Source organism: Larimichthys crocea, chromosome XX, assembly GCF_000972845.2.
Source record: "Larimichthys crocea isolate SSNF chromosome XX, L_crocea_2.0, whole genome shotgun sequence".
NCBI lineage: Eukaryota > Metazoa > Chordata > Actinopteri > Sciaenidae > Larimichthys > Larimichthys crocea.
The window spans coordinates 11969286-11994734 of NC_040030.1; the positions used below are offsets into that span (position 1 = coordinate 11969286).

General features: G+C 42.9%; 1 protein-coding gene across 6 annotated transcripts in view; it reads left to right on the forward strand.

The window, feature by feature from the left end:
* Positions 1-9495: 9495 nt before the first annotated feature.
* The window catches only part of dock4b (dedicator of cytokinesis 4b), a 119667-nt gene continuing 103713 nt past the window's right edge, over positions 9496-25449 (forward strand). For all 6 annotated transcript variants that reach the window (XM_019271522.2, XM_019271523.2, XM_019271525.2 and 3 more), the window contains exon 1: positions 9496-9790. In XM_019271522.2, coding sequence (XP_019127067.2) covers positions 9754-9790 — 37 coding nt within the window. In that variant the 5' untranslated portion in view covers positions 9496-9753. The remainder of the gene's footprint in view (positions 9791-25449) is intronic.

Below are 25449 nucleotides of genomic sequence, written 5' to 3' on the forward strand. Positions count from 1 at the left end.
GAAGAAGTGTTTTTTCTTCTTTCTTTAACAGCTGATTTAGAAGAACTGGAGGCTGTCAGATCTTCCCACCAGCATATGAGCTCACCATAATAATAACGACTAAGATAATCACATAACGTCGGAAATCTCGGATCCTAATCATCGGCAAAATGTAATTAACTGATCCGCTGACCTGACCGGTTATCGGTCCAGCAAATTTCAGTTCAATAAAAGATGAACAATGTAAGACAAGTTTATGAAAAAAAATGTATTAATAAGTAGCCATCTGACCAAGTTTAAGAGCCCTGATTGCCAATCACAATAACATAAATGTGATGCAGACACTCACACATACAGTAAGCACATAAACATGTTCTCACATCGCTTTTCGCACGCCACATTTGCTGTGATAATATATGTGATATAATATGAGCCGAGAAATATGGAAATTTTTCCCTGGGTAGCGCCACTTTCTGCAGAAATGCTCTCACAAGAGATAACCTGCTGACTTGAAACTAAATCAAAGCATTCGCATTTACAGTGTGTAATCTCAGCCCCTCAGGTTGATCGCGCCTGCAAGTCATCGCAGGTGTCGCAGGCTACATTTAAATATGCCAGCATGTTTTTATGTTATTAGACCATGCAAACACGCAGCTGTGGTAATCACACCCTTCGTGGCATTTTTATGCACCGAGGACCCTAATGCATCAGAAAAGCAGAAATTATCAGCTCACCCGCCAGTGAATCTTATACACCACCTCTTTATGTGGATTACAGGGTGTAGGTGGGGCGGTTACACTCATCGCAGCACAGACTGCTCCTCACACCAACACCCACAGACCAACAGGCTGGTAGAACAGCTAAACATCAACCAGAAAAGAGCAAACAGCACTTAGCCGGGAGCTGGTCAGGCTAGTGCCAGTCTGTTGTTTTGCAGATATGAGTAAGTCGGGATGACTAAGCATCGCAACAAAAGATGGCATGTTTGCACACTGCTAAATTTGGACTCTTTACATGTTATTTAATCTAGTGATGAATCTTTAATTTGAATAACAGTCTAAACAAGTGAATCAGATCAGGAAGCCGTGTGGTCCACAGCTCTACTTTTAGCTGAACCTTACTGTTAATTATTCTTCCTTTTATAAAGTTTCTTTTAGTTGGGTTTTCTTTCTGTTTCAATTCTATATAAATGCTACTGTTCTCTTAGAGCTTATGTGCTTGTGCTGGTAAATATCCAGTTCTACTTCTGTATTCCTAATAACTATTTTTTACTCATACATCCTGGGAAAGGGACTGCTTTTGCTGAATCACCAAAATATGTTTACGGTACATGCAATGAATGCCGTAACTGATTGTTTGCTAGACCGTTTCCAGTGTCTGTCAAACTTATGCAATTTACAGTGGCACATTTACAGCTTGATTTTTTAAATTTATAATCGAAACAATACATCCTTGATGTCATAAACTGGCTGACAAAAGCTGCTTCTCTTTTCTAGCTGCCAACAGTTGATTTGCAACGACAACTGCCTCTGGGATTCTGTAATTGTTGGTTGAAAACGTTGACTCATGTTCAAAGATTTTAAAACAGAAACCATTTAAAGGGATCCTAAATGTGTCATTGATGGCTACACATGATATTGTGGTAAAAATAGTCAAAGGTTACATGGCCCAGGCAAAAAGTCAGCATCCTTGCCAGCTGATGATCAGTGTAGAAGACATCGGAAATAGAGAAACTGCTCTTGTTTGGCAGTGTAGAGCTACTTAGTCTTAGTAATAAAGTATGATAAGGAAAACTATCAGACCAGAATGCTTCTTCACTCTAAAATAACCCCACAGAGCCTTGGCTAATGTTATTTAATGCATTTAACTTAAAAATGTACATAGATTTTCCCCGTACCACCAGGAGGGTCTGGGGGTCATGGTTTGAGAGTTTGAGTTGGCTCTTTTAATTTGTATCGGGCTATTAATATTTTGCATTAGCAGTGTTGATTTTATTATTTGTGCTATAACAGAGTGTAAACACACTGCAGGAAACTGTTTCTTAACTTAATCCAAGAGGTTAGATGTGTAGCTTGTTATGTATCTTTCCATGTTTGCTCCTCCATTGTAAAACATAATCAGGTACTACAGTAGATAAATGCTAACCTGTACATACAGATATACACTTCAAACCATTTCTTATGCTTTTCCTCATGTTTTTTTTTTTTGAAAGGCTAACTGAAAGAGAAACTTTCAATTAAAGATATTTTGTGTGTGTGTGTGTGTGTGTGCTGTCAGCTGATGAAATGAAACATGTATGTGGGTCGTGGGTAGGTGTGGGGAGGGGACACATTGCCAGGGATTGCTTTCAACTTGCTAACAGATACAGCCATTTATGACAGCCATCTGTCCATGTATGTGTGTGTGTGTGTGTGTGTGCATGTGTGTGTGTGTGTACATACACTCGCAGGCACAATTATGTTTTTGCTGGTGGGTGTTGGGTCCAGGTGGCTGGATCCTGTAATATTGCACCCACGGTGTGCAACAGCACGGGGGGACGTGGGTGCCCAGCAGAGCATGTTAGTCATAAAAATGCATTCATAGATGCCCAGTCAGGGGCCTGCACTCACCATGAACCACAAACTGAAACCTGAGAAAAATGTGGCTTTTAAGATTACAACCCATCTCGGTAACATGAGTCAAGATAAAATGTTTTAGCTGACCGCATCCGATACAGTTTCTCCTGACAGTCAATGGAACCTGGACTGGTACTCATCTTGTATGGATTTTAAATCTGCAAAACAAATAAAGGAAGGTGTGAAAACCCTTAAAGAATCTCAAAAACTATGGCATGATTTGTAAAATACTGTAGTAGGTCGGCACAAGAAAACACTTGTGTGCATTTTACATGACCTCTTGTGTTCCTATTTAAAAGAACTACACACTGGGACTAGATCTTCACTTGTTAGTGTTCACCCCAAACAGAAACCCCAAGATGGTCACGAACTAAAGGACCACTCACAATCATACAGCGTAATGGGACAAGTGTTTAAGTAAAAATGTCTTGATTGTTGACCACGGTGGGAGATGACCACATAATAAATTTTGTGTGTGGCTGGAAAGTGTTCAAAGACGTCCTGGAGGCAAAGCAGATGAAAAAGACCACTTCATAGGCTAAAGCAGTTAACAAATGACCGAGCGGCTCCTTTTAAGTCCACTTGTTGATATCTTGAAACAAGATCAGGGGTTCAGATCCCATGGGCATCAAAGATCATGTTGAAAACTAAACCACTTTGTGCCTAAAGGAGGAAGGATTTCTTTTCAAAGGTAAAAAGGAGGTGGAAACTAGAATTAGCTGCATATAAAAAATAACGGTATCTTGTATCTTGTTCGTAGTAAACGTTTTAGGTGTTTCGGAGAAGCAGTTGAACTAGATAAGAGAAAACTGGTAGGGGGAAACTCTTTACTTTTCAGTCTTTGATTCCCATGGTAAACACTTACAAGTGACAGCATCTCTTCCTGTAGTGCAAATCATATTTCAATGCTTCTGAATGCCATTTTGCATATCAAACCAATGAAAAACCATCCATAGCGCATTGCTTGTTGATGCTGAGGAGGCAGACGAAGGAGGTCTATTTTTATATCCAGCCAAAACAAGGTTTGAAGTAAAGGCCCAGAGAGGAGGAAAAAAGTTGAGCTGATTTGCTGCTCTCATCCCGAGTCTATAAGATCTGCAGATGCTGCTGTATCATTCATGTTGTTCAGATGGAGACTATCAAGAATAATGCTCAGATATCTGGCATAGCTTTTTATTGGTTTTGGGGGACTTGTAGCAGCCGTAACAGTGTGGCTCAAAGGATGGAAATGTGGATTCGTTGGGTTGTGCAGACATTCATGGTCCCTGCTGACTTTTTCCTCTATCGTCACCATGAGACTGACATTTGTGGTGTTGAGTGAAATGTCTCAATAACTATTGCATGGATTGCCATTCACTTTTGTAGACACGTTAATGTTTCCCTGGGGATAATTTATTATAACTTTTGTCATCCCTTAAAGGTACAGTGTGTAATTTCTGCCACTAGGAGTCTCGCACCTCAAAACAGTAACAAAAGACATAATATGAAGAAAGTTACGTGGGATCATGGAAGTTGTTGTCTTCTTTGTTAAACAACCAACATTGCTGATGAAAATCTGTCTGACGTGACTCGGAAATCATGTTCACAGACGAGCTAATATGTATTATAGTTTCATTCATGTTACATGTAGTCACGTTCACTAACTTCCGTCCTCACTCTCTGAAGCATCCCATGTTTCCCCCGGAAGTTATAGCAATGAGAGGCGACCACACGAAACACACCATTACCTTGAATAAGTATGTAACATATCCAGTCATTCTGATGTATTATTTTAATGCAGAAATGTTGCATGTTGAGGACAAAATACCTCAACTTATAACATTCCAGTTAACCTGTACTTTGTGTTTAGTGCTAATTATCATGGTAATACCATAAAACCATCAGCATGTTAGCATTTTCTTTCATGCCATGTGTTAACATACTGATGTATGCATGTAGCTCTAACATGCTGGCATGGCTGATAACCCTTATTTCTTCCATTTACATCTAGCTGACTTGAGAAGGAAACTGTAATGTGGTTCACCAACAGCGCACAGTAAACTACAGTTCCCATACCGGGAGTTGAACCCGGCCATCCGGGTGAAAACCAGGAATCCTAACTGCCACTATCGCTGCTTCCCATTTCTGTTCCTTTGTGCTCATTTTAACATTTAAGGTCAGGATTCACTTCCTTTTCTTCCCCATTTTCATTTGTTTTAAATGTAAACCATGCATCTATGTGTGTGTATTCATGCATGTGTGTATAGATTCACATGTTTGTGTGCATGTGATTGTGCTTTTATGGGTGGATTATACCCTAAGAAGGCATTACACGCGATACTGGAAAAGCAAATCCCTTTCGAATCTACAGTAAACGTGCCAATACTGTAAATATGTCTAGGAAAAGCAAAAGTAATTAGGGCCACCATTTCTATAAGAAGAGCCGTCATCAAAGGTATTGTAAAATTCAGTCTTCGTATGGTAGAATATACAGAGAGGAGCGTTTTTCTTGTAAGACACAGCCTATTTTCATGGCTATATTTAGAGGCCTGTTTCCACTGGAGGTGAGGATATTGCCTGCTGCGCGTGAGCTGAGGGAGGCATATGTTTTCCCCCCCATCTGACCTACACTTCCTGGTGTGAATTAAATCAAAGATGAGAAGTGCTGAGAGGAGTTGATAGGCAGTGGTCTCTTGAGATAAGCCAGTGCCATTTTTGTTCCAACTGGACAGTAAAGTAAATCAGCCTTGTGCAGTTTGACTTTTTGACAAGTAAACTGATTGTAATTACAGTCGGATGAAGCCCAAAGGGGGTCTGGAACTAAGGGGGAAATGAGAGGACATGAAAAAGAACCCAGGATTGTCCCTAAATGAAACCTGAAAGCTCTACTATGACTCTAAAACGCATCGCTGCCCTTGTTGTCTCACATCTCGTTTGTTAGATGCAACTTGTGTATGTTACAAAAGCAATAAAGTCCTGGCTGATGCTTAAGCAAAGTACAAATCTCTTCTCTTCACCCGAGCCAATTTTGATTTATGTGTCACAGATGTTGCCTTTATTTGTGGCTATGGGCCATCAATGAAAAGAGACTGTTGGTGGTTGAGCAGCGGAAATGCTGAGCAATCTTCAGAGCCCATCTGGGCTAGACAGTGGAACTGTCTGTGGCAATGACTATCTCCATCTTCCCTCCATCATCTTCAGTCGTAGGCTACTCCCCAACCATGACGCCCTGCAGACAACATATGGGTCCCAGTGATGAAACTCAAAGCAAACATTAGAAGGAATTGACAAGGGGATAAGAGGAAAGAGAAGGAGAGATGAAGTGAAGAATGCTCGACCTGTTTCCCGTCCACCTTGATAATCCTTTCACAGTGTGGTCACTGAACAGATATGCCACCTCTGATCCCTCTCCTTACCTTTTCCCCCCCATCTTCAGCCCCTCAGCTGCCACGTCATTACTCTCTGTCAGTCTGAAGCTTACAGTATCACATGGTTTCACATCACAGACTTCAAAAAGGATGGTAAATTTGTCGCTAAATATCCTGAAGATTAGTGTTTTAACCCACACTGGCACCAGCGGCATCAGTCGATCTGTTGGTCAGTCCAAAAGTTTGGTCCAGACTGACATATCTCAGCAACTAGTGCGTTGTTGTCTTTAAAGGATGAATCCTACTTATGATCTAGCACCATCATCAAGTCAAATGTTTTGATTCAGCTTTATTATGCTACTGGTTGACAACACAAGAACAGTTTAAATGTATTTATATGTATGTTTTGAGGCACTCATAAAAAGTTGTTTATTGCATTCTGTAAATGAACTGTTTCTTCTGAAACCTGGAATTGTAAGCTTAAACAATTTCCCTACGGGGATTAATAAGGTACTTCTGATTCTGATTCTGACAGTAGCGTTGGTAGGAAAATATATATTGCCATTTTGTGTGAAGCACTTTGAGACAAAGGTCTGACAATAAAACACTACATCATTTCAGTCAGGTCACATTTAGCTGTAGGCAGACAGAAGCTCTGTCTGTCTTATCTGTCCCATTCCTGTTTTCCTCTATCACGACCAAACGGCTACGGCAGCCCAAGTTTACGCTGTGATTCACTGACGTTAGAGCGATGTTAGGCTTGTTTCCACTTTCTAAGAGTACGCTGGCTCCAGTCTCCCGTCCTCGCAGGGATGAATCCATTGGGTTTCTGTCTTACGTTTCTCCCCGTGTTATGATTTATTCATATGCAGAGTAGAACATTCCCCCACGCCACACCCTATACCCACAACCCCCCCACCTCTCTAATCAGAAATATCGAAGGAGGCTTCACAGGGAGGAATCGGTGCAATGTGAAAGCACACTGTAAAATGAATCAGCTTGTCCGCTTTTTAATTAAAATGTTCTTTTTTCCACGTTATTTACTCTACATTTTATATTATTGTGTACAGTGAGAGAGACACGACAGATAAGAAAAGGCGATGACACGCAACCCATGATGCCCTCAGCACACTGTATGTATTTTAACCTACAAAGCCAGCAGCGAGCCTCGGGTTGCTTGCTTTTTCATGGCACATCCATTCATAATTCACCATGTAAACTACAAAGGTGGATGGGTAAGTGGACATGCGAAGTAGCGATGAGACAGAGAGAAAAGAGAGGCACATTTGACACTTCAAAGCATTTTAATGCACCATTTGCAGCATGGGGAACGAACATGTATTAGGATGGGGTTTTCTTTTTTAACAGAAATCCTTTGTACTCAAACACAACACCAGCTACACCCAGACAGATGATGGGAGTTAGTATGGAATGGAAGAAAAGAGGGGACGTGGGGGGTGTATGGGTGATATGGATGTATTAGATGGTGAGGACAGCCGGCTCATAAAAAATGTGTGACATTGGGTGTGCATGCACTCACCCCACATGCAACACAGGCATGTACAAACTCTGTCTCTTATGCACACACACACACACACACACACACACACACACACACACACTTCTCTTTCATTTTTGGCTCCAGTTTTCCTCTCATGTTGTAATCTTATATATATTTCATGCACTAGTTGTCCCAGTAGAAGGCCAGTGTGTCCATGAGAGGACACTCCACTGTTACAAGGTCATGTTCCTCGTGGTGTTTCTTTCTTTCTTTCTTTCTTTCTTTCTTTCTTTCTTTCTCAGAAAAATCTGTGATGGCTGTAAAGATCCTATGCTGTATATATTCACAATCTTCATTGACGTCACTGAGTTCTACTACAAGTCCCAGAATGCATTACTCTCACTTCTCGCTGCGCTGGCGATGCCGTTGCGTTCAAGTACTCCTCGGGATTTCATACTTCCCATTTTGTAAATCTCAGCTGCCACTTGCAAACTTAAGCGTCGGTGGTATTTAATAATAATAGTCAGGTTGGAGTGATAAAATACTTCAATACTTTGCAGTGCCATGACTAGATGAAGAGATCTAATGTACGTTTTCATCATTTCATATCTTATTTTACATCATTTCATCAAGTGTGTTTTGTTAATAGACTAGGCTACATGTTTATCTCAGTTACTTCAAACATAAACTACAGATTTTTACATCTTTTTCTATCAGTAACATTAACAGGCTAATACTAATGGCACCAGCCTTTCATGTTACTAGCATTTTAGCCTTAACTTAGCTGGTGACAGCACTTCACTGAGCCATATTTAGTCTATTTCTTGTTTTAAGTGTTTTTATTGCGAAGCAACTTTATGTCAGTAACATATAACAATGTCACGTAAAGCTAAAGCTTTATGTGACATCTTTATACAGTATTTAAGTGCTTGACCTGTGCATTGATGAGGCTGCTTTAAAATCAGTGTGTCAATTCTGACAGGTCTGTTAGGTCACTTCTATGTGCAGTGTGCTAATTTCGACACGGCAGTGTTGTCTCAGTTCGGCTACAGCCGTTGTGCACTGACTTGAAATGACAGTCATTTTATCTCTTCTTCTTCTGTGTTGAATTGTAACTGTGTGGAGCATTAGCACCAACATTTGACTGCCAAAATATGAATATAAAACATATATACAATTTACATTTGTATACTGCTCTTATATCTTCCTCTGACGCCATTTTTACATGGCGGTGGTCCCTCCCCTTCCGCAACAGAGCCATAAGTGACAGCTGTGCCGTGAATGCACTTATGTGCTCAAGAAAGCCATTGAGCGACTGAGACGCAACATTACAGAATGTAAATATAGACTTAAACAAAAGGCCAATATTTTCAGAGCTCCTCACACTTTAACATTGGAGCATGCGGGTGCTAAAACAAGTTTAAAGTTTTTAAGATTCATGTTTTCAGGTTTATTTATCATATGCATGTTATAAAATACAGAATATAAAATGTGCTACTATAGAAAATTATGTGTGTGTGTGTGTGTGAGTGTATGTATTCGTATAATACAAAATATACAAAAACAGAATATGAAATATACTGAAATAGAATATGAAAAATACAAGGTTGTGATGTTTAAGTATTGCTGTATAAACAGATATGAACATACTATATAAATAGGATATACAGTATTACAACCAGGGGCGTCGTATAGGGGGGACAAGTTAGGACAAGTCCAAGGGCCCACGACTGACAGGGGCCCCAAAAAATAGATGTGGAGAGGGGGCCCAATTTGATTTTTTTTTGTTTTTGTCATGGGGCCCAAAATTCCTGGCAGCGCCCCTGATTACTGTACAACTACTGAAATACTGGTTGTGGTAAGAGTAAAGTCACACATTTGCAGAAAGATTAAAGTGACAGTGTTTTTTTTAAAGTAAGTGCACAAAAAAACTAAAGGATAAATTAACTAAAAATTATATAGAATTTACACACCAGATATACTGGTACAGCTCCACCCACTCAGGAAATTACATGACAATCTCCTGTAATCTCCCTCACAAAGTGCGCTGACCTCTGTGATAGCCACATTTCCGACAGCACTGGAAGGCAGCACGTCTCCGTACCACTACGAGCAGCAGCAGCAGCAGCAGCAGCGGCGGTATCATCGGCGGCGGCGGCGGCGCTTTCTCTCTGTCTCTCTCCCTGTAACCTAAACAATGACTCCTACTACAGACCGGAGGAAAGCACGCCAGTAGAATGCGTTACACAGCACCTAAAACCTGCGTTTCGCTGCTATTCCGACTACTCACTTAAATGTACCGACCGTAAACATGTGGATACCTACGGAACATGAAAAATACGGCGTCGGTAAGTTCATTTATTTGTTGTTTTTTTTAACCTTTATGTTCCTATATTGAAATACCTGCTGTCCTCTGCTGCGTTCACTTACATTCAAGCTGCAGGAGGAGCAGGGGGCATGATGCCTTCAAGCACTGCGAATGTGTATGTTTTATTTAAAATGTAAGGGGGCCAGCCAGGCATCGGCTCTCTTCATCTTGACTGCCACATTGCAAAGCATAGGGTTTGTCGCTGTGACCCCCTATGGTTTGCCAAATGAGCAGACACATTTATCTTTTTGTTGTTGTTGTTGTTGTTGTTGTCCTCCTCTTGCATTGTCCTGGAATAAACTAGTATTTGTTTATACTGCATCTGTTTAAATGAGGGTGCCTGCCATAGTCAGTCAGTCAGTCTGTCAGTGTGTCTCAGTGTGTGTGTGTGTGTGTGTGTGTGTGTGTATTTCACTGGCAATTCTTCGAAAGATGTGACTTAAAAAAAAACACAACAAAAAACAAAAGAGGGATTTGTTTCAGTGGATCTGGGATTTCACATTGCAGTGGACCTTGCAAGGTCCTGGAAATGTGTGTATCCTTCATTGCATTGTTCCAGGCTGTCGGTGAGAGAGAGAGAGAGAGAGAGGCAGAGAGAGAGAGAGAGAGAGGAGGGGGGTGCTCTCTCTGGATCAAACACTGAAGTGAGACAAACAAGCGACAACAACGTAACCGATGCCAAATGTAGAGAGGAGGAAAAAAAGAAAAAATCCCACACAGACTTTGTCTTGTTGGTGTGGTAGGAATTTCTTCTTCGGGGTCTCATTGAGATGCGGCCGCTGAGAGGCGGTTTAAATGTCTCATAATTATATTCCCCAGAGATATTGGTCTGCTCTGTGTGTGTGTGTGTGTGTGTGTGTGATGCTCTCTACATGATCCCACAGCCTCAATGAAAGCGAGCCAATAATCATTTTGTAATCTGTGCGAGGATGCCAGGAAAAAAAAAAGAAAAGTGGCCGCCTCTTGGAGCTACTGTAACAGTGATAACACCTACACATGGTCCCCTTATTCCTTATTCTTAGTTTGGCTCCTATAGGCTTGTGTAAATATTGCTTACTGTCCAAAATAAAAGGTGCCACCATGACCTGAGATCAGTGAAGCCCGGTGAACCAGAGACTAGCCTTTGGCCTCTCTGTGTCACACTCCTGCAGCCTGGTCACCTGACTACATTTTCCCCTTGGTATACATTTGTTTTCCTTCTCTATCTGTGGAAGTGTTAAAGACCTGACCTTAGCAAGGGGCAACCTCCAGTGCTGGGAAATTTAGGCTGCAGAAGTGAGTCAATCTCCATAAGCGCCTATGTTAAAATGTACAACTCCACAGCAGAATTTAAAAATGTTTACAGCCTGGTTCAGGCAATGCTTTTGGTCTTTATAGCTAATTTCCCCCGTCCATGACAATATGAGGGGGGTGAATTGTTAAACTCACCAGTTCAGATGATATTAAGGCTTAAAGTCGTGCATAATTAACAGCGTGACTGCTTGATTGACAGGTAAGTGTCGTTACAGTTGGCTTATTCGAGCACCCAGGCGTCATTCGGTCCGCCTCAGGTCTGCCGGTGATCCAGCCATGTCTTTGCTGATATTTAAATGAGCCGGGAGGCGGAAGAAGCAGTACATCCAATATGACAGCGTCCAGGGTCGCATATTTCCGGCTTTAAATCAGTGCTTTGGAAACCTACGGCTGACATCACTCAGGCTCTGTCCGTTCTTTATACCGTCATTGAACCTTAGTCACTGTGCATGTGTTACTTCTGTGCACTTCTCAGAGCTCACAGCTTCCATATTATGATAAGGTAGAATAGATTAACTTCTTAAACCCACTCCCTCTTGTCAAAGATCACATGAAGACATTTATTTTGAAGGCTAAATACTCATCATTGTCCCCAAACTGCTAGAGGGAGCCCAGTTAATTGGATTAAAGGCTTCCCGATGCCAGTTTTGTTCTCAATAACAGCAATATGACTCATTTAATAGGCTGTGATTTATTTTTTTTAAGCTATATTTTAGCACATTTCTTTTGTGGTCTGAGAGTCCTTTTTTTGAGGAAGGAACTAGGACATTTTCCTGTTGTGAAATTCAGGTTACATGATACACACACACACACACACACACAACTTTAATGTGTCAGCTTCAGCAGCAGGTTAAGTGCTTATGGTTTTTGTTTGGACTTTACATTCCTTATAGGTATCTTTCTGTTTAAGTGGAGACTTTAGAGGTACTATTGAGTACTTTAAGGGGTGTCATAATGGACGGGTAATGTTACCAAAGGATTATTTGGTGAAGCAAAAGTGTTTAGAGTTTGCCACACTGGAAGTTGGGGTCCGACATAGGCCGAGATGATAATATGGACTTCCTCTGTCTGGAAGATGTGAGGTTAGCGGGTTTCAAAAGATGTTCAACCTTCTGACAAACACTTCTGATAAAGTATAGAAGCTTAAATCTCAAAGAACACCTCTCAAGTAGCCCCTGCATTCAAATGTAATATTCATTAAATAATCCCAGTGAAATTGAAGACTTAACGTTGTTTAAATGTTTGGGGATTCTCATGGTTATTGTGAATGAAATGGCAAAATATTCCATCAGCTGTTCACCTATTTTGGAAGGGGAAAGCGATACCCAAATGTTTATCCTTGTTTCAAAATAACCTCACACCAGTGATGACCATTGATCCCCAGATGGAATCCCATCTTAAATTATTCATGCCCAGAGGAACAGCTGTTGCCACCTTTCCACAGGTCTCCACAGCCTCTAGCAAAACACTACCTGAAATGGTACCCACATCTGTTTTGACTTTACCGGCTCAGTACCGTCGAGTCTTTCATGAATATCCACACTGTAGAATCGCTGTGATATCTAAATATTGGTACAATTAAGCCCCCTACCTCAGCCATTTTAAATGTGATCTCCTTCAGGTGCTTTCAGCGAACATTTTATCCCCCCGTTTTGACAGGGGGAGGCTGGCTAACTAAAAGGGCATGGAAATCCTTGGATCCTTGCAGGAACATTTGATCTCGGGCCAAATCGAGTCGAGATCAGAACGTCTCGCTGTCTAATTGGGAGGTTGCGGCGTTTGATGTTGATTTTTCTTACTAGCGAAGCAGAGGCCTGGGTGGATGGGAGGATGGAGGGGAGGAGGAGGAGGGGGGGGCACTGCCATTGATGAAATATGAATGGACTCTCGGAGAGTTGATGTAAAGGCGCCCATTAGCCCACCGGTGGAGTGATTACTGGTTCTTAACCTGAAGCACGAAGGTTGGAAGATTGATGAGACGACGTTAATATCTGGGTCTTAAATGGACCTGGGATTTGGAGACATTAGACCGAGTCGAGAGGGAGAATATCAGAGTCATGTTTTTGAACACAAAGATGAGATCAGGCAACGGATGTGAGATAGCTGAATCTTGGGTGACAGACAAACCCAAGAATGTCTTTCCAATTCTCCATAAATGCATGATGGGTAATCTGTCACAAATGTCACCGAGGACAAACAGGCTTTGACGTACTCCAGGCTGGGTTTTGTCAGAGTAGACGTTGAGTTAATGCTGCAGACAGACAGATAGCGAGGCCTTTCTCCTCATTAAAGCCCTCTGATACAACCAATCAAGCGTGTCATTGCTCATCATAATTTCGACACATAATTAAACCATTTTAACGAGCCGGTTTGCATCCGCGCAAGTTGGAGCTCTCCAGAAGCTTGAGCTTGCGGCGGACGAAGCTAATCGTAGCATCAGATGAAGACAGAGTGGAGCAGCGGCCTGATTGAATGTTCCCGCTCGAGGCCAGGCTGCGATTCGAGGACTGTGTCGGGGGGGCGGGGGGTTTTCCTGCTCTCCCATGGCTGACATCACTGGTTCCCTCCCTTGGGGGGATGTCGCCGTGGTTGATGGGGGGTGGAGGGTGCTGGCGCGTGTCAGAGGTGGACTCATTGTCGGGGGCGTCCTCCTTGCCCTGTTACCCCCAAATTCAACCACCCCCCTCCCCTCTCTCTCTCTCTCTCACTCCACAGGGGATTAGCAGGTTGTTTTGGTGGAGGGGTGGGGTCCATTCCACCATTATACCCATGATTCTCTAATACAGACGCCCTCGGGGCCATGTATGGAAGAGCGTTGGGGGAGGAGGAGGAGGCGTGGTGAGGTGAAGCCTACCAGCTTGTAATTGCTTCCTCATCCGCTGCCTCGTCTCCATCTGCAGAGATAGAGCCCCTTCTCGCCCGATGCAATCATTCAACGCAGAAGAAGACTGTAGGAGGCTCCCCTGTGAATCGAACAGATGCAGAAAATAAAAAATAAAGTATAGAGAGAAGAGTTAACCACCCAGCCCACGTCTATACGCGTCTCCTGTGCCCCGGTGTGCGCATTTAAGGGTTAAATAAATCTACATAGACATGTGACATATGACGGGGCTCAGCGAGTTGTTTTATTCATTGCTGATTCACCCTGACAATAATAGCCTTTTGTGGCACAAACATGGCCCGGGACATGAGGACAGTAGTTGGAGAAATGCCACTGCTGATTTTGTTTGTGTCAGTGTGTTCAGTTAAATCATGCTCTATTTATTATGGAGCCCTCAATTATGAAAGAAAACACCTAAGCCACGCAAACACGCTCTGTTTGTTTATAGTCAACAACAAGGAAAGGATTGCATCATCTCGGGTTATGTTTGTAGAAATAAAAATACCTTTTTCTTTTCACCGTCTTCCAGCTTTTCGTCACCACACACTCTGTATCTTCGTGAATCCCATTTGGAGTCACAAATAAACCAATATGCTGTAATTGTCTCTACATCCATGTTTAATGTTGAGACAGACAGTTGAGGGAGGGGGGAGCTTTCCTGCATTTCCACCCCAGTGCCAGTGTCTAGCATGCATGCTGCAGCGAGATGATGCTTCTACCCCCGAGATGGCCCAGTGATTTTCACCACACTGCATTCTAATGACCTTTTATTTCACACTGGCTCAACGTGAATTATTGGTTTCAAAAGCTTGTCTGTCTGCTAATTGCTAACATCTTTCTTAGAAGCTCATTTCAGCCGCACATTCAGATCTAAAATCGATATATTGATCAGTCGAGTAAACAAATCGGCCACTATTTTGATGCAGAATGAGGATTTGTAGCTTTTCTAATGAAGTGCTGTTTGGATTTTTGGTTGGAAAAAGCAAGAATTTAGAAAGAACTGTGATGATTTCAGAGTTTGGGTGATGAGGTCTTCTCTCTGTTCAAAATCTCAAAGGAAATCTGTGGCTTCTGCTCAAATAATTCTCCCTTTTTGTCCGCCGTCACTGTTACAAAACACTCTGCCTTTGTAGGCCTGTTGTGGTGTCTGATTTCCCTTCCTCGATATCAATCCTTGATCCCAGCGTGAGAGAGGTTAATGGGATATGTCCTATTAGGAATTCAGCAGCTTAACTGATCAGTAGCGCTGCTGTAGCGGAGGCGAGGTAGAGTGTGTGTATATATATGTGTGTGTGTTTTTTTTGTCATCTGTGTGGGTCGGGTAAGAGGGAAAAAAAAATGACTGACATGCCATTTTCATAAACGAAGGGCGTCTGCCGGTGACAATCACTGTGATTGGCGGGTGAAGAGAGCTGTTTATGCGTCAAGAGACACTTGTTTTTTGTGCTTGTTTGCGGCAGAAAAAATGATCCCCAGCACTGGTCCAGCATCAGTTATCTGTATATGCCACAGCCGTAATCCAGGCTGGCATGTATTGACCATAAAGGAAGTGTACATTGATTGGTGTTGAACGCATATGTGGATGACCCAGTGCATCACAATGACCTCAAGGCTTCCATTTTCCCACTTTAGTAATAGCTACCTCTACTCACAAGTTACTAAAACCAGTGTGCTTAATTAATTATTAACGTTCTAATGAAAAGGGATAGTTATGGTGTGTTCAGGCTAAATCTTATAACATTAATGTATTGTTGATGGCTAATAATGCGTCAACCCTTGCTTAAAGGACACATGCATATTTTAAGGATGTGAAGAGCTAATGGCCGTGGTTGTCTCTTTCTTCGATTACAACGTTGATTCTTGGAAATAGAATCGGTCTCTAACAAGCTCATTCACACAGTCACAGCGGGGGATGTGCAACCAGAGGAGACTCTGCAGTCTAATCTGTTTCTCTGTGGGATTGGTCGACCCTCATTGGGGCAGTTTGTCCTCTTAGGATGACACTAAAGACGTGTCCACATCAGTGCAGATCCATTTGGAAGCTGTACCACGCCTGTACCTTTTCTCATCTTTTAGTTTTCTGAGCTGGAAACTGTTTCGTTAACATACTTGACTGTACTCGGCACAGTCTTATGCTAATTATAAATATTATTTATCAGCATGTAGGTGCTGTTATTAATAGATGTATAGTGTTTTTTTCCACATTTGTGAGAAAGGCTGAGTATAAAACCTTAGCATTTTTTGAGCGTTGCCTGACTCATACAGGATTCTTCAGGCCGATACATACCTAGCCCCATTTTAGATCTGACCTTGTGATCTTTCATTGAGGCTCCATCCACGCTACAAGGCCGAAAAACAAGATTTAAAAAAGTATATTCACTTCAGACTGGGGCCGACTTCTAAAAGAATCCAACTCTGTGGTGAAAGCGCAGGTTTTTCTATTCATTTGAGTTGGGGTAGTCCGTTTTGGCAGCGCTGGTGTGGGCCGCAATGGTGTCCGCCAAAGAAAACGGCAGAGAAGTTGAGCTGGATCCAACTTTTGGAAAAACGCAGCCCAACGACATGCTATGACTGCCAATCAAGACGTTCAAACCGACCAATCCCTCCACAGTCAGCCTGAAATATCACTGAAGCGAGGTTATGTGAATTCATGGAATACTCTACCCGTTGTGTTCTGACTTTGTTTATTTCATATTCCCAGCCTCTAAATCTGTGTCTGACTCCAAATTTATGCTACAAAACAGTCACACAAAGAAGTTGAATTTGGCTTGTGTCCGATGGTTTGAGACCAAGAAAGAGTAATAGAGCAAGCATTGGTCAACAGACATAGATAGTGAATGAGAGTGAGTGAGCGCCAGCCTCGATAAAGCCATTGATTCAGCGAATTAAAAAGTTATTTCCTGATTGTTTCACAGTGGTTGCATTCAGCACAAATAGACACACCCCCCAGCACCCCCCCTCCACCACCTTTTTGTTCCAAACAGTTCAATATTACAGTTGTCAATAATGGTATGTTCGCACAGAAAACAAGCCTCGCGTGACATTTCTCCTGTGGGTTTAACCATGAGTTAATTTGTGTTAATTCGCAGCCAGAATACAGCTAGCAAGCAAGTGTGTGTGTGTGTGCATCGCTGCAGACAGGTTAAAAGGCAAGGGCGAAAATAAATTGACTCATCTTCTACTTAGTTCTGATCCCAAAAGTTAAGATAAGAGACACCTCCTGCCAGATCAGAGCAAAATCCAAAATGACACCGAGTCCTTATTCATCCAGAAACTTCGGCTCTGCCCCCGTCTCTCTTCTCCAAAACACCCCCACGCTCAGCAGCTATCTGTTGGCGAGCAGTGACCTTGGAACTCTACTTCATCCGGTCCTCCTCTGCACACAACAATCTTCCCAATGAGCTGGCGACATTGTATTGAGCAGCAGTTATTCGGAGTGTGATGTGATTGTGTTGCTGGAGTAATGGTGGTAGAATCATGGTTTGTTGTCGTGGATACATGGGCATCGTGCAGGGCAGATCTATGATACATAATATACTAATAATACAATAAGATGTATTTGTGGACATGGCCTACATTCCTTCAAGTGCCAAGATACTTAAAAAAAAGTACAACTCAGTTCCTCCAGTTCAGGTCACAGAGGACAGTGGCAGGAGTTTGTCAGCAGGGTGATTAATGTCAGCGATGGAGACAGGGACAAAGGAAGAGGGTGAAAGGTCTGCAGACAGAAAGCTGGTGGACGCCATTGCTCGACTTTGACTGGGCGTTGACCCGCAGTCCTGTCTACACCATGCTGGCCTCATCTGTTCCTTCTCTCCTCTACTTTTGTGACGTGGCGGCTGAATTAAATGGAACTGCTTTTGTGTTTCGGTTGTATTGAATTGGTTCCTTTTGCTTCCTGTTTCCACTCTTTGTTTCCTTTTCTCTCATGCGTCCCCACCTCCGCTCTCCGTCTCATTCCCGCAGAGTGAACTGTTTCCAGAGACAGCAGGTCACACTGTGATGACCCTTATCTCACTTTCTGCTTCTTTCTTCTCATCTCTCGCTCACTCATTTCTTTTTCTGCCTGGCTTTTTTTCCCCCTTGATCCCTTTCCTTTGGTAGCCCACTTCCCTCTATCTGTGCTGCAGTCTGTTCCAACTTTATCTCTCTCCCACATGTCTCCTCTTTTTGTCCCCCATCCTCCCTCCTCTCGATCCATACTCACCTGTCCTAGATATCCCCAGACACTCCTTGTGTGTGTTTGCCTCGGTGTATTCGAGGATGCATGCATATCTGTGCCTCTGCTTTTCTGCATGCATCTAATGTTGCAGACGTGCACATGGATGTTTGTATGTTTTCCTGTGTGTTTGTTTGCAGCAGCCTCAGTGGACTGCATGTCAGAGGATGATAAACTATTACTGATGCCCCACGGGGTTTGGAGTAGAGCTGTAGCTGCTACACATTATACATCTTTGTTGTGCTACATATGTCCTTTTAATGGAAGCATGTCATTCTAAAATGAGATTTGAAGTTGTTGCTTGTGCAAAATCTAACATCGCGTGTGCACTGTTTTGAACATATCAAAGGGACTTTTTGCTATTTTTTTAATTATTTTATTTTTTAACCAAAATTGATTAATTAGATTCTTACTACAAGGCTAGCAGCTAGCAATATCAATTGACCATTCGCTTGTCATTGACCAATACCTTGCCCAATTGTAGCTTAACAACTATAAAGAGTTTGGAGCATGGGCGCCTTTCTAAAATCAGAAACACAAGCAAAATACAAAAAAAAAAAAAGATTTAACTGACCCTGGCCCTGACCCTTTTTTTGCAAATTAAACATGACTAGCAAATGTAGGGTTGTTGCCAAGCCCAAGAAGCACACTGTTAGCTAACGGGACATTATTTTGTGGTTTACGCGAGGAGGTGACCCAATCAGGACTGATAGTTATGTATGTTAGATATGTTTTTTGTTTATTGTATTCAAGGATGTTTAACCTAGCAAACCTAGCCAAAACCAGAGATAGGTTGACACAAAATATGTTACCAGAAATGGTGTTAAGTTTCCCAAATTTGTAATTTTGTAAAAGTGGAAATATGAACCTTTTATTTTTGTGTTTATTACGTCTTTAATTCTAACCTCTGTTGCTTGTCCAAGTATTTTTGTCTCTTGTACGCTTAGCTAAGCATCCAAACGGGGAGATGCAAGAACAAATTCACATGCTAAGCTTACATTTACCTTATCATACTTAGAGATATTAGAGCTGACTAGCTCTACCATGAAGCTGCTCCTTTATTTCCACTTTGTGGAGGCCGACTTTAGTCTTAGTCTTGTGGCACGATATCTTTCCATCTATAGCATATTGTAATCCCCTTTTCATGGTTCTGTTTTCCACCTCATGGAGTTGGCAGCAAGCAGCTAGCTACAGCTGATCTGAATCTGTTAATAAAGTTGTCAGCGAAATCAAGGCTCAGTGCCTAGAAATGAGAAGCCTTTAGTTTAGCCAGAGACCCGATGTCTGGAAAATGTAATATTTCGATTGGTAAATCTGCCACCTGACCAGGCGCAGCAACGGTAACTAGGGAGGCAGCGTTCAGCGAATGGTCAACTGATGGATCTACCTGTCACAGGTCCGTTGCTTTGAAGCAGGCAGACAGATGGTACGTTCACGTTTCCCTGGGTTTGTTTTCTGTCTCATTGTGTCTGTTCTCTTTATGGCCACGGTACCTGTTTTTTATCAGTGCTTTCCTAATGAAGGAGGCAGCTGTTATGGCGCCGGCTATACTGTCCCGAGCTGCCCTAAGAATCACCCTGTCTGCTGCTGATTACTTCTGTCTCTATAAAAAGCGCTGGTGTGAATCTTCTCTTGTGTCTCTCTTTTTTTGGTTCCTGTTCACACATTTGAAAAATCAGAGTGGATTTTAGCGACGATCATTTCAGAACCTGCGAAAATCTCCGGGGCAAACAGAGATGCTTGCACACATACACCACAGGTGGGACATATTAGTAGTGTATATTGACTGTGGGCTCAAGAGCTGTGGCACTGACATTGATCGGTTTAAATCAGTCTTCTCCTGGATTGAACTGTTTTCCAGTCTCCTTCACTCTCCCTCTCTCTGTAAAGATCACAATGGGAGGATCAGCTGCCGCCTGGTTGATTTCTGGGCAGCAGCCTCCCCAACCTTGGCTGCCGTTAGCTTGACTTATTACCTGCTGCCTGTGCGTGTGTGCACACCTCTTCTGCGGTTGATTCTGTGTATGTACAATCTCTACATTTGATCTTTGTTCTCTTTGACGCACGTGTGTGTGCAAGCGATCTGTTTCCTGTTCTCACCCTGCCATCGAGATGATGGCCTGGCCTCTACCTCTCTCTCTGCATGTCAACCTGCAGCATGTGAGTTGCTGGCTTGCCGCCCGTCCTCCACACCTCACCTCTCCTCTGTCAGCTCCCCACACTTCCTCTCTCTTGCCCGCGCACAGAAAAAGCCAGTTTAATGTCAGGTCGTCTTTCAAAAGAGCTTTTCATTGCAAGCCCACTGCCGCTCGCTTTCGTCACAGCTTCTTTTTTTTCCCAGTGAATTTGAGGCTGAAGTGTTGAGGCCGATTGCAATTGATTTTTGGCACGCAAGACTGCACCGCTGATTGAAATAGCCTCATTCTATTGGGGTAGAACGTATTGGATGTATAGTGTTCTGCATGTGAGACTTTCTTCGTTAAATTTATGGGGCAAAGAAAGTTAAAAGGAGTTACAACTTTGCAAATTAGATTAACGCCAATCTCGGTGACAAAGCTCTAAAATATGATTACTTGGAAACTTGACTGGTTCTCCCCCAGCTGAACGATTCCTCTGAATTCCAAAATTAATTGTGTAGGAGTTGTAGAGTGTTATTGCCTGAGAGAGTCTGTTTAATTCATCAGGTTGACTAAACCTCCAACTGCGACCCAGTTCACTTCTTACGTCTTCCCTTTTCAACCCAGCCCCTCTTTGGGGACTGTTCCTGTTTGGAGTGTTTATCCAGCTAAGAGGAAAGCCTTGCAGAGACAGAAACAGATTTCTTAGTTAAATACTTGCCTTGATTAATAAGCCCCCCTCTCCCAAAAAAAAACCCAACAAAAACATCTGAGCCACTTGATCATTTGAATTTCTGTTTGTCTGAGGGGAGAAGACAAAGTGTCTTCCCGTTTCCTGCCTCTCATCGTTGATTGAATGGGGCCTTGTAAGCCTTCTAGCAACTCCAAAGGTTGGCATCGCAGCACATTGTACGGTTTTCTTTGTTTGCACTCCTTTTCTGGAAGTTGCACATAAGATTCCTGAGTAGAGTGGGTATTTATTCTCCTGTCATTTAAGAGAGAACTACAAAAACATTTAATGTGTTTCCATGTTGCGAAAGAAATACGTTGACCTCTCAGGAATTCTTTCTTGCCTCCCTCCAGATGGGTAGCTTATCATAGCATAAATTAGGTAAAATAGCTAACCTGGCTCTGTCCAGCACTTCAAAAGCTGACATTATATCTTGTTTGTCTAATCATGGGTTCAGTGAACATAAAAAGCTTGGCGTTTCTAGCCTTTGTGCCTTCTCATCCAACTGTCTTTAAGAAAGTGAAAAAGGCACATGGTGTCCAAATCAAGACGTGTGCTGCTGTTGCGCCAACTTTTAAACAGCATGAAGCAGCACTAAACTGGTCATCGGGGTCACTTCAGGCATTGGTATCAGTTTCTTTTCCTCCCACCAGGCATTACCAAAAAAAAGACAACGTCCAACCGCGGCGGGATTGATTTGAAGTGGCCCTGTTTGCCACAAGCCTAACCCCTCTCCAAGCATCCACCTGGTGTCTTTATTTTCCTCCTTCCACCAGTCGCACCCTCAGGGGAGGGAGTCCGGAGAGCTAAAAGCGGAAAGTGGCGCTGCTAAAAGCGGTTGAAATGGATCCCCTTTGTGTGGGGGCAAGAGGGGAAATGCGAAGGAAAACCCCCAACTGTGGGAGCCTTTGTGCGGCTGATGGACACCTCAGGCAGTTGGTTCAGTCCAGCAGAGGAGACGACGGGAGAGATGAGTTATTGTTTGCATGTATGCTTACTGCACAACATGAGCATAATCCGTGATCCTATAGCGGCTCCCCTCCCAGCGGATGGTTCTCATACCTTTTGAGGCCCCTGGCTATTCTTGCTAACAAGCAATTTGTGTAGAGAGCTGGCCTCAGATAAAATATACAGACGCTGGCATGGAGATATAGTACAGAAGCTTCGATGCCAGTGAGAAAAATGCCCACATTTACTGGTATTCATTTCAAGAGATCCCTGCAGATGGTTTTGCTTGTCAAGTGATAGAATAATACACTGAGATTGTGGTAGTTACTGTTTCGTTCCCAAGGGCGTCTGAGCTTCAAAAATAGCATCACAGCCCAACTACAAGTACTTTCCCATCGAGTAATCTCTGCTGTTAATGGATCAATAATGGAAATCTCTTTCTGGATCATGTATCCGCCCAACTATTTATCTACAGGCTAATGACCTGCCATGGGCTCCATTTTGACCTTGATGGTCATTACAAAGACCAGTATCATCTTTCACTCTTTGAGCACTTTGAGCTTTTTGAAGAAAGATGCTTTCATGTTGTTTCAGTAGTTTAACTTGAAAGTGTGGCGAGAAGGGTAGTGTAACATCAGTGATTTGTGTCTCGTCATCAATCCCATCCTCTTCACTCTTTTTACGCAACAACTCGAGAGCCGGCCCGGTGCTGCATCAGTGAAACGAAGCATATTAGTTAACCATCGCCCCCGAAAATTAACTTAATTGGAGTAGTGAAAAACAAAACACGTTCTTCACATTCAGGATGCAGTGTCGAAGCAGAACTGTGCATCGTCTTCCTTCCTGTCTCGCTCTCAGTTCACTCAGACCAGCACGGGCCATTCTGCTGTGCCGTGCTGACATAATGAGTATGGTGATGCTAAAAATACTGATGCACAAATGGAGCATGCTGCACGGCACGCGTTTGTGACATATGTTTTAGCTTAGCTGCTGATGCTGCTGTTGTCTCCTGGAGCAGAAAAAAGGAAGAGCTTCTTTGCTTGTTCGTCTGGTCAAGAGGTCCAGCTGTTTTATGTTTGTTCGATGACACATATTTCAGATATCTACAAGATACAGAGTACAAGGACGCACCCAATATGACAGTTTGTAACATTCAGCAGCTGCATTTCCTCCAGCTTGTATCCAGTTCATAGGTTAGTGTGGTAATAGTAGTGATTGAATGGACGCTTGGAACCAGACCATTGATTTGTAAGGGAATGTTTCCAGGCATCATCAGTGATGATGCGTCACCCTGTAAACACCCCTTCACCCATCCCACCGGATCCTCATCTGGACTACAGCCATAATCCTCTTTTCACAGGCTGCCCTAATGCACCAGTAACCTCGCCATCACCGCCACAACCTATAGGAACAGACTGGGTCACAGTGTCTGAGCTTGTTTAAAGTATATTGCTGGGAATGGACAAGCTTATACACCAACATGCAGGCATGCAAGTGCACAAAAAATAATATACTGTACACTATGTGACTAAAAAAAACAGCCAGTCGCTCTGTTTTGATGCTCACCATCAGGCCAAGCTGTACAAATCCTTCCTCCTTTGCTTGGATTTGCATCCCATAACCTCTAACCTCATTCTCAACCATATATAAATGAAACCTAAACATAATCAGTTGATTGGTGGAGATGCTTGGGGAGGGTTGAAGCCTGAGAGGAGGTTCCCTTCCCCTCCCAGTGGTCAACCAAGTTGTTATAAAATACTGCTCAGTGAGGTCTTGAGGTTTTTGTACATGAGTGAAGCAGTTCCTTGCATAAATATTAAACAGAAGTTATATTTATATGTTTAATTGTTTCTATTACTGAGCTTTGTGGAGATTATTTTGTTCATTGATTAATTTATTGTTGTTTTTGACCAACCAACAGTCCAAAAGTCAAAGATATTCAGTTTACAATGATATAAAACGAGCAAATTCTCATAATTATGGAGCCAGAATTGGGGAATATTTGGCAGAAACAGACAAATTTGATATGTCGTTTATTTTATCTAAATAGCTGCCAGTTCATTTTCTGTCATTCGGCTAATTAATTGATTTTAGTTTGTCATACATTTGGGATATCGCAATATTATGACATTTCGCGCACAACATAAAATGAACGAGAGGATGATTGACTGCTTAAAATTACTGTCATCTCACCTTTTTAAAGCTGATAATGGCTGATTGTGATAGTTTGCTGCATCCCCCGACACTGTGTTATGCGGTAGCTGCTTCGAGCATGATCTGCCGGGCTCCCACACAAAAGCAAGTGACGAGAGTATGAAGGGAAGGAGAGGGATGGAAAGGAAAAAGAGAGATGTGGATATGGGTGAGATGGATGAGGAGATAGAGCGAGGCGGAGAGGACGTGATGGTTTGATGGGCTGTCAATGGAAGATCCACACGGACTTCCTCGTCGGAGTTGAGCTGCCAAGGCTGGCGGAGCACCGTCCCAGTGTGTCTCTATCTGCAGGTTTTGGCGTTGCAAGAACTCTCTCTGTAGCTCATTAGAATCTTTATGCTTTCTCCCTCCCCCCCGAGGGAGCGCCAGCCGTTGAACGGGCACACAAATGAGGCTACCTTTCTACTTTGTTCACTCACAACGGTGGGAGGAGAAAAACAAAGATGAAATTAATCACTCGAGCCTCGTCCCTCCCCCTTCTCTCATCGCTCTTTCCCCCCCTTCAAGTTCAGAGCTCCTGCAGACTTTTTTTTTTACTAGTTTAATTTAATTACAGACAGCATTAGGGTGCACACAACTCCCGTTGACCTAAATCAGGAAACTGGGGCGTTTTTTTTTTTTTTTTTGCCCCCCTCCGACTTCTTACTCTATTGATTTTGTCTGTGCGGACAAGAAGCACAAGCAAATTATCTGAGCGCCGCCACCAGTTTGACACCGACTCAGCTCTCTCAGCCGGCCTGGCTGCTGCTCGGCCCGAGCCACACAGCTCCCTCTCCTCCCAATTTAATCCGGCGGATATGTAGGGGAATTGGGGAATCTCATTCATTCCCTGACAGGACGAGAGCTGTTATAGAGCAAATTGGAGAGCAGCCTCTTTGTTCGCAGTGATGTCGCCGCAGTAATGGACAAGATTAAGGCGACGTGTGAAGCGGCTCCTCGAGCTTGAAGCCAAATTCAAAGCAGGCACCAGGGGCCTTCTTGTGTGACAGTTGAGTATCGGTTAATTATTTTTATGGCGCGATGGCTTGAGCGGCTACTCTCTCTCTGTCTCTCTGTGTCTCGCTCAGTGTAGCTCTTGGCTGTCTCATTTCCTACGTGGTTTGCTTTGACAAACACAGCTTCGATTCGCACGCCCCCTTTTTACCCGAGTTTTGATTCCTGGAAGAAAGAGTTCCAAACCACGGTGGTTCTCTTTCTCTCTTTATTTTTTTTTCTCCATCTCTTTGAGCCTAAAAGT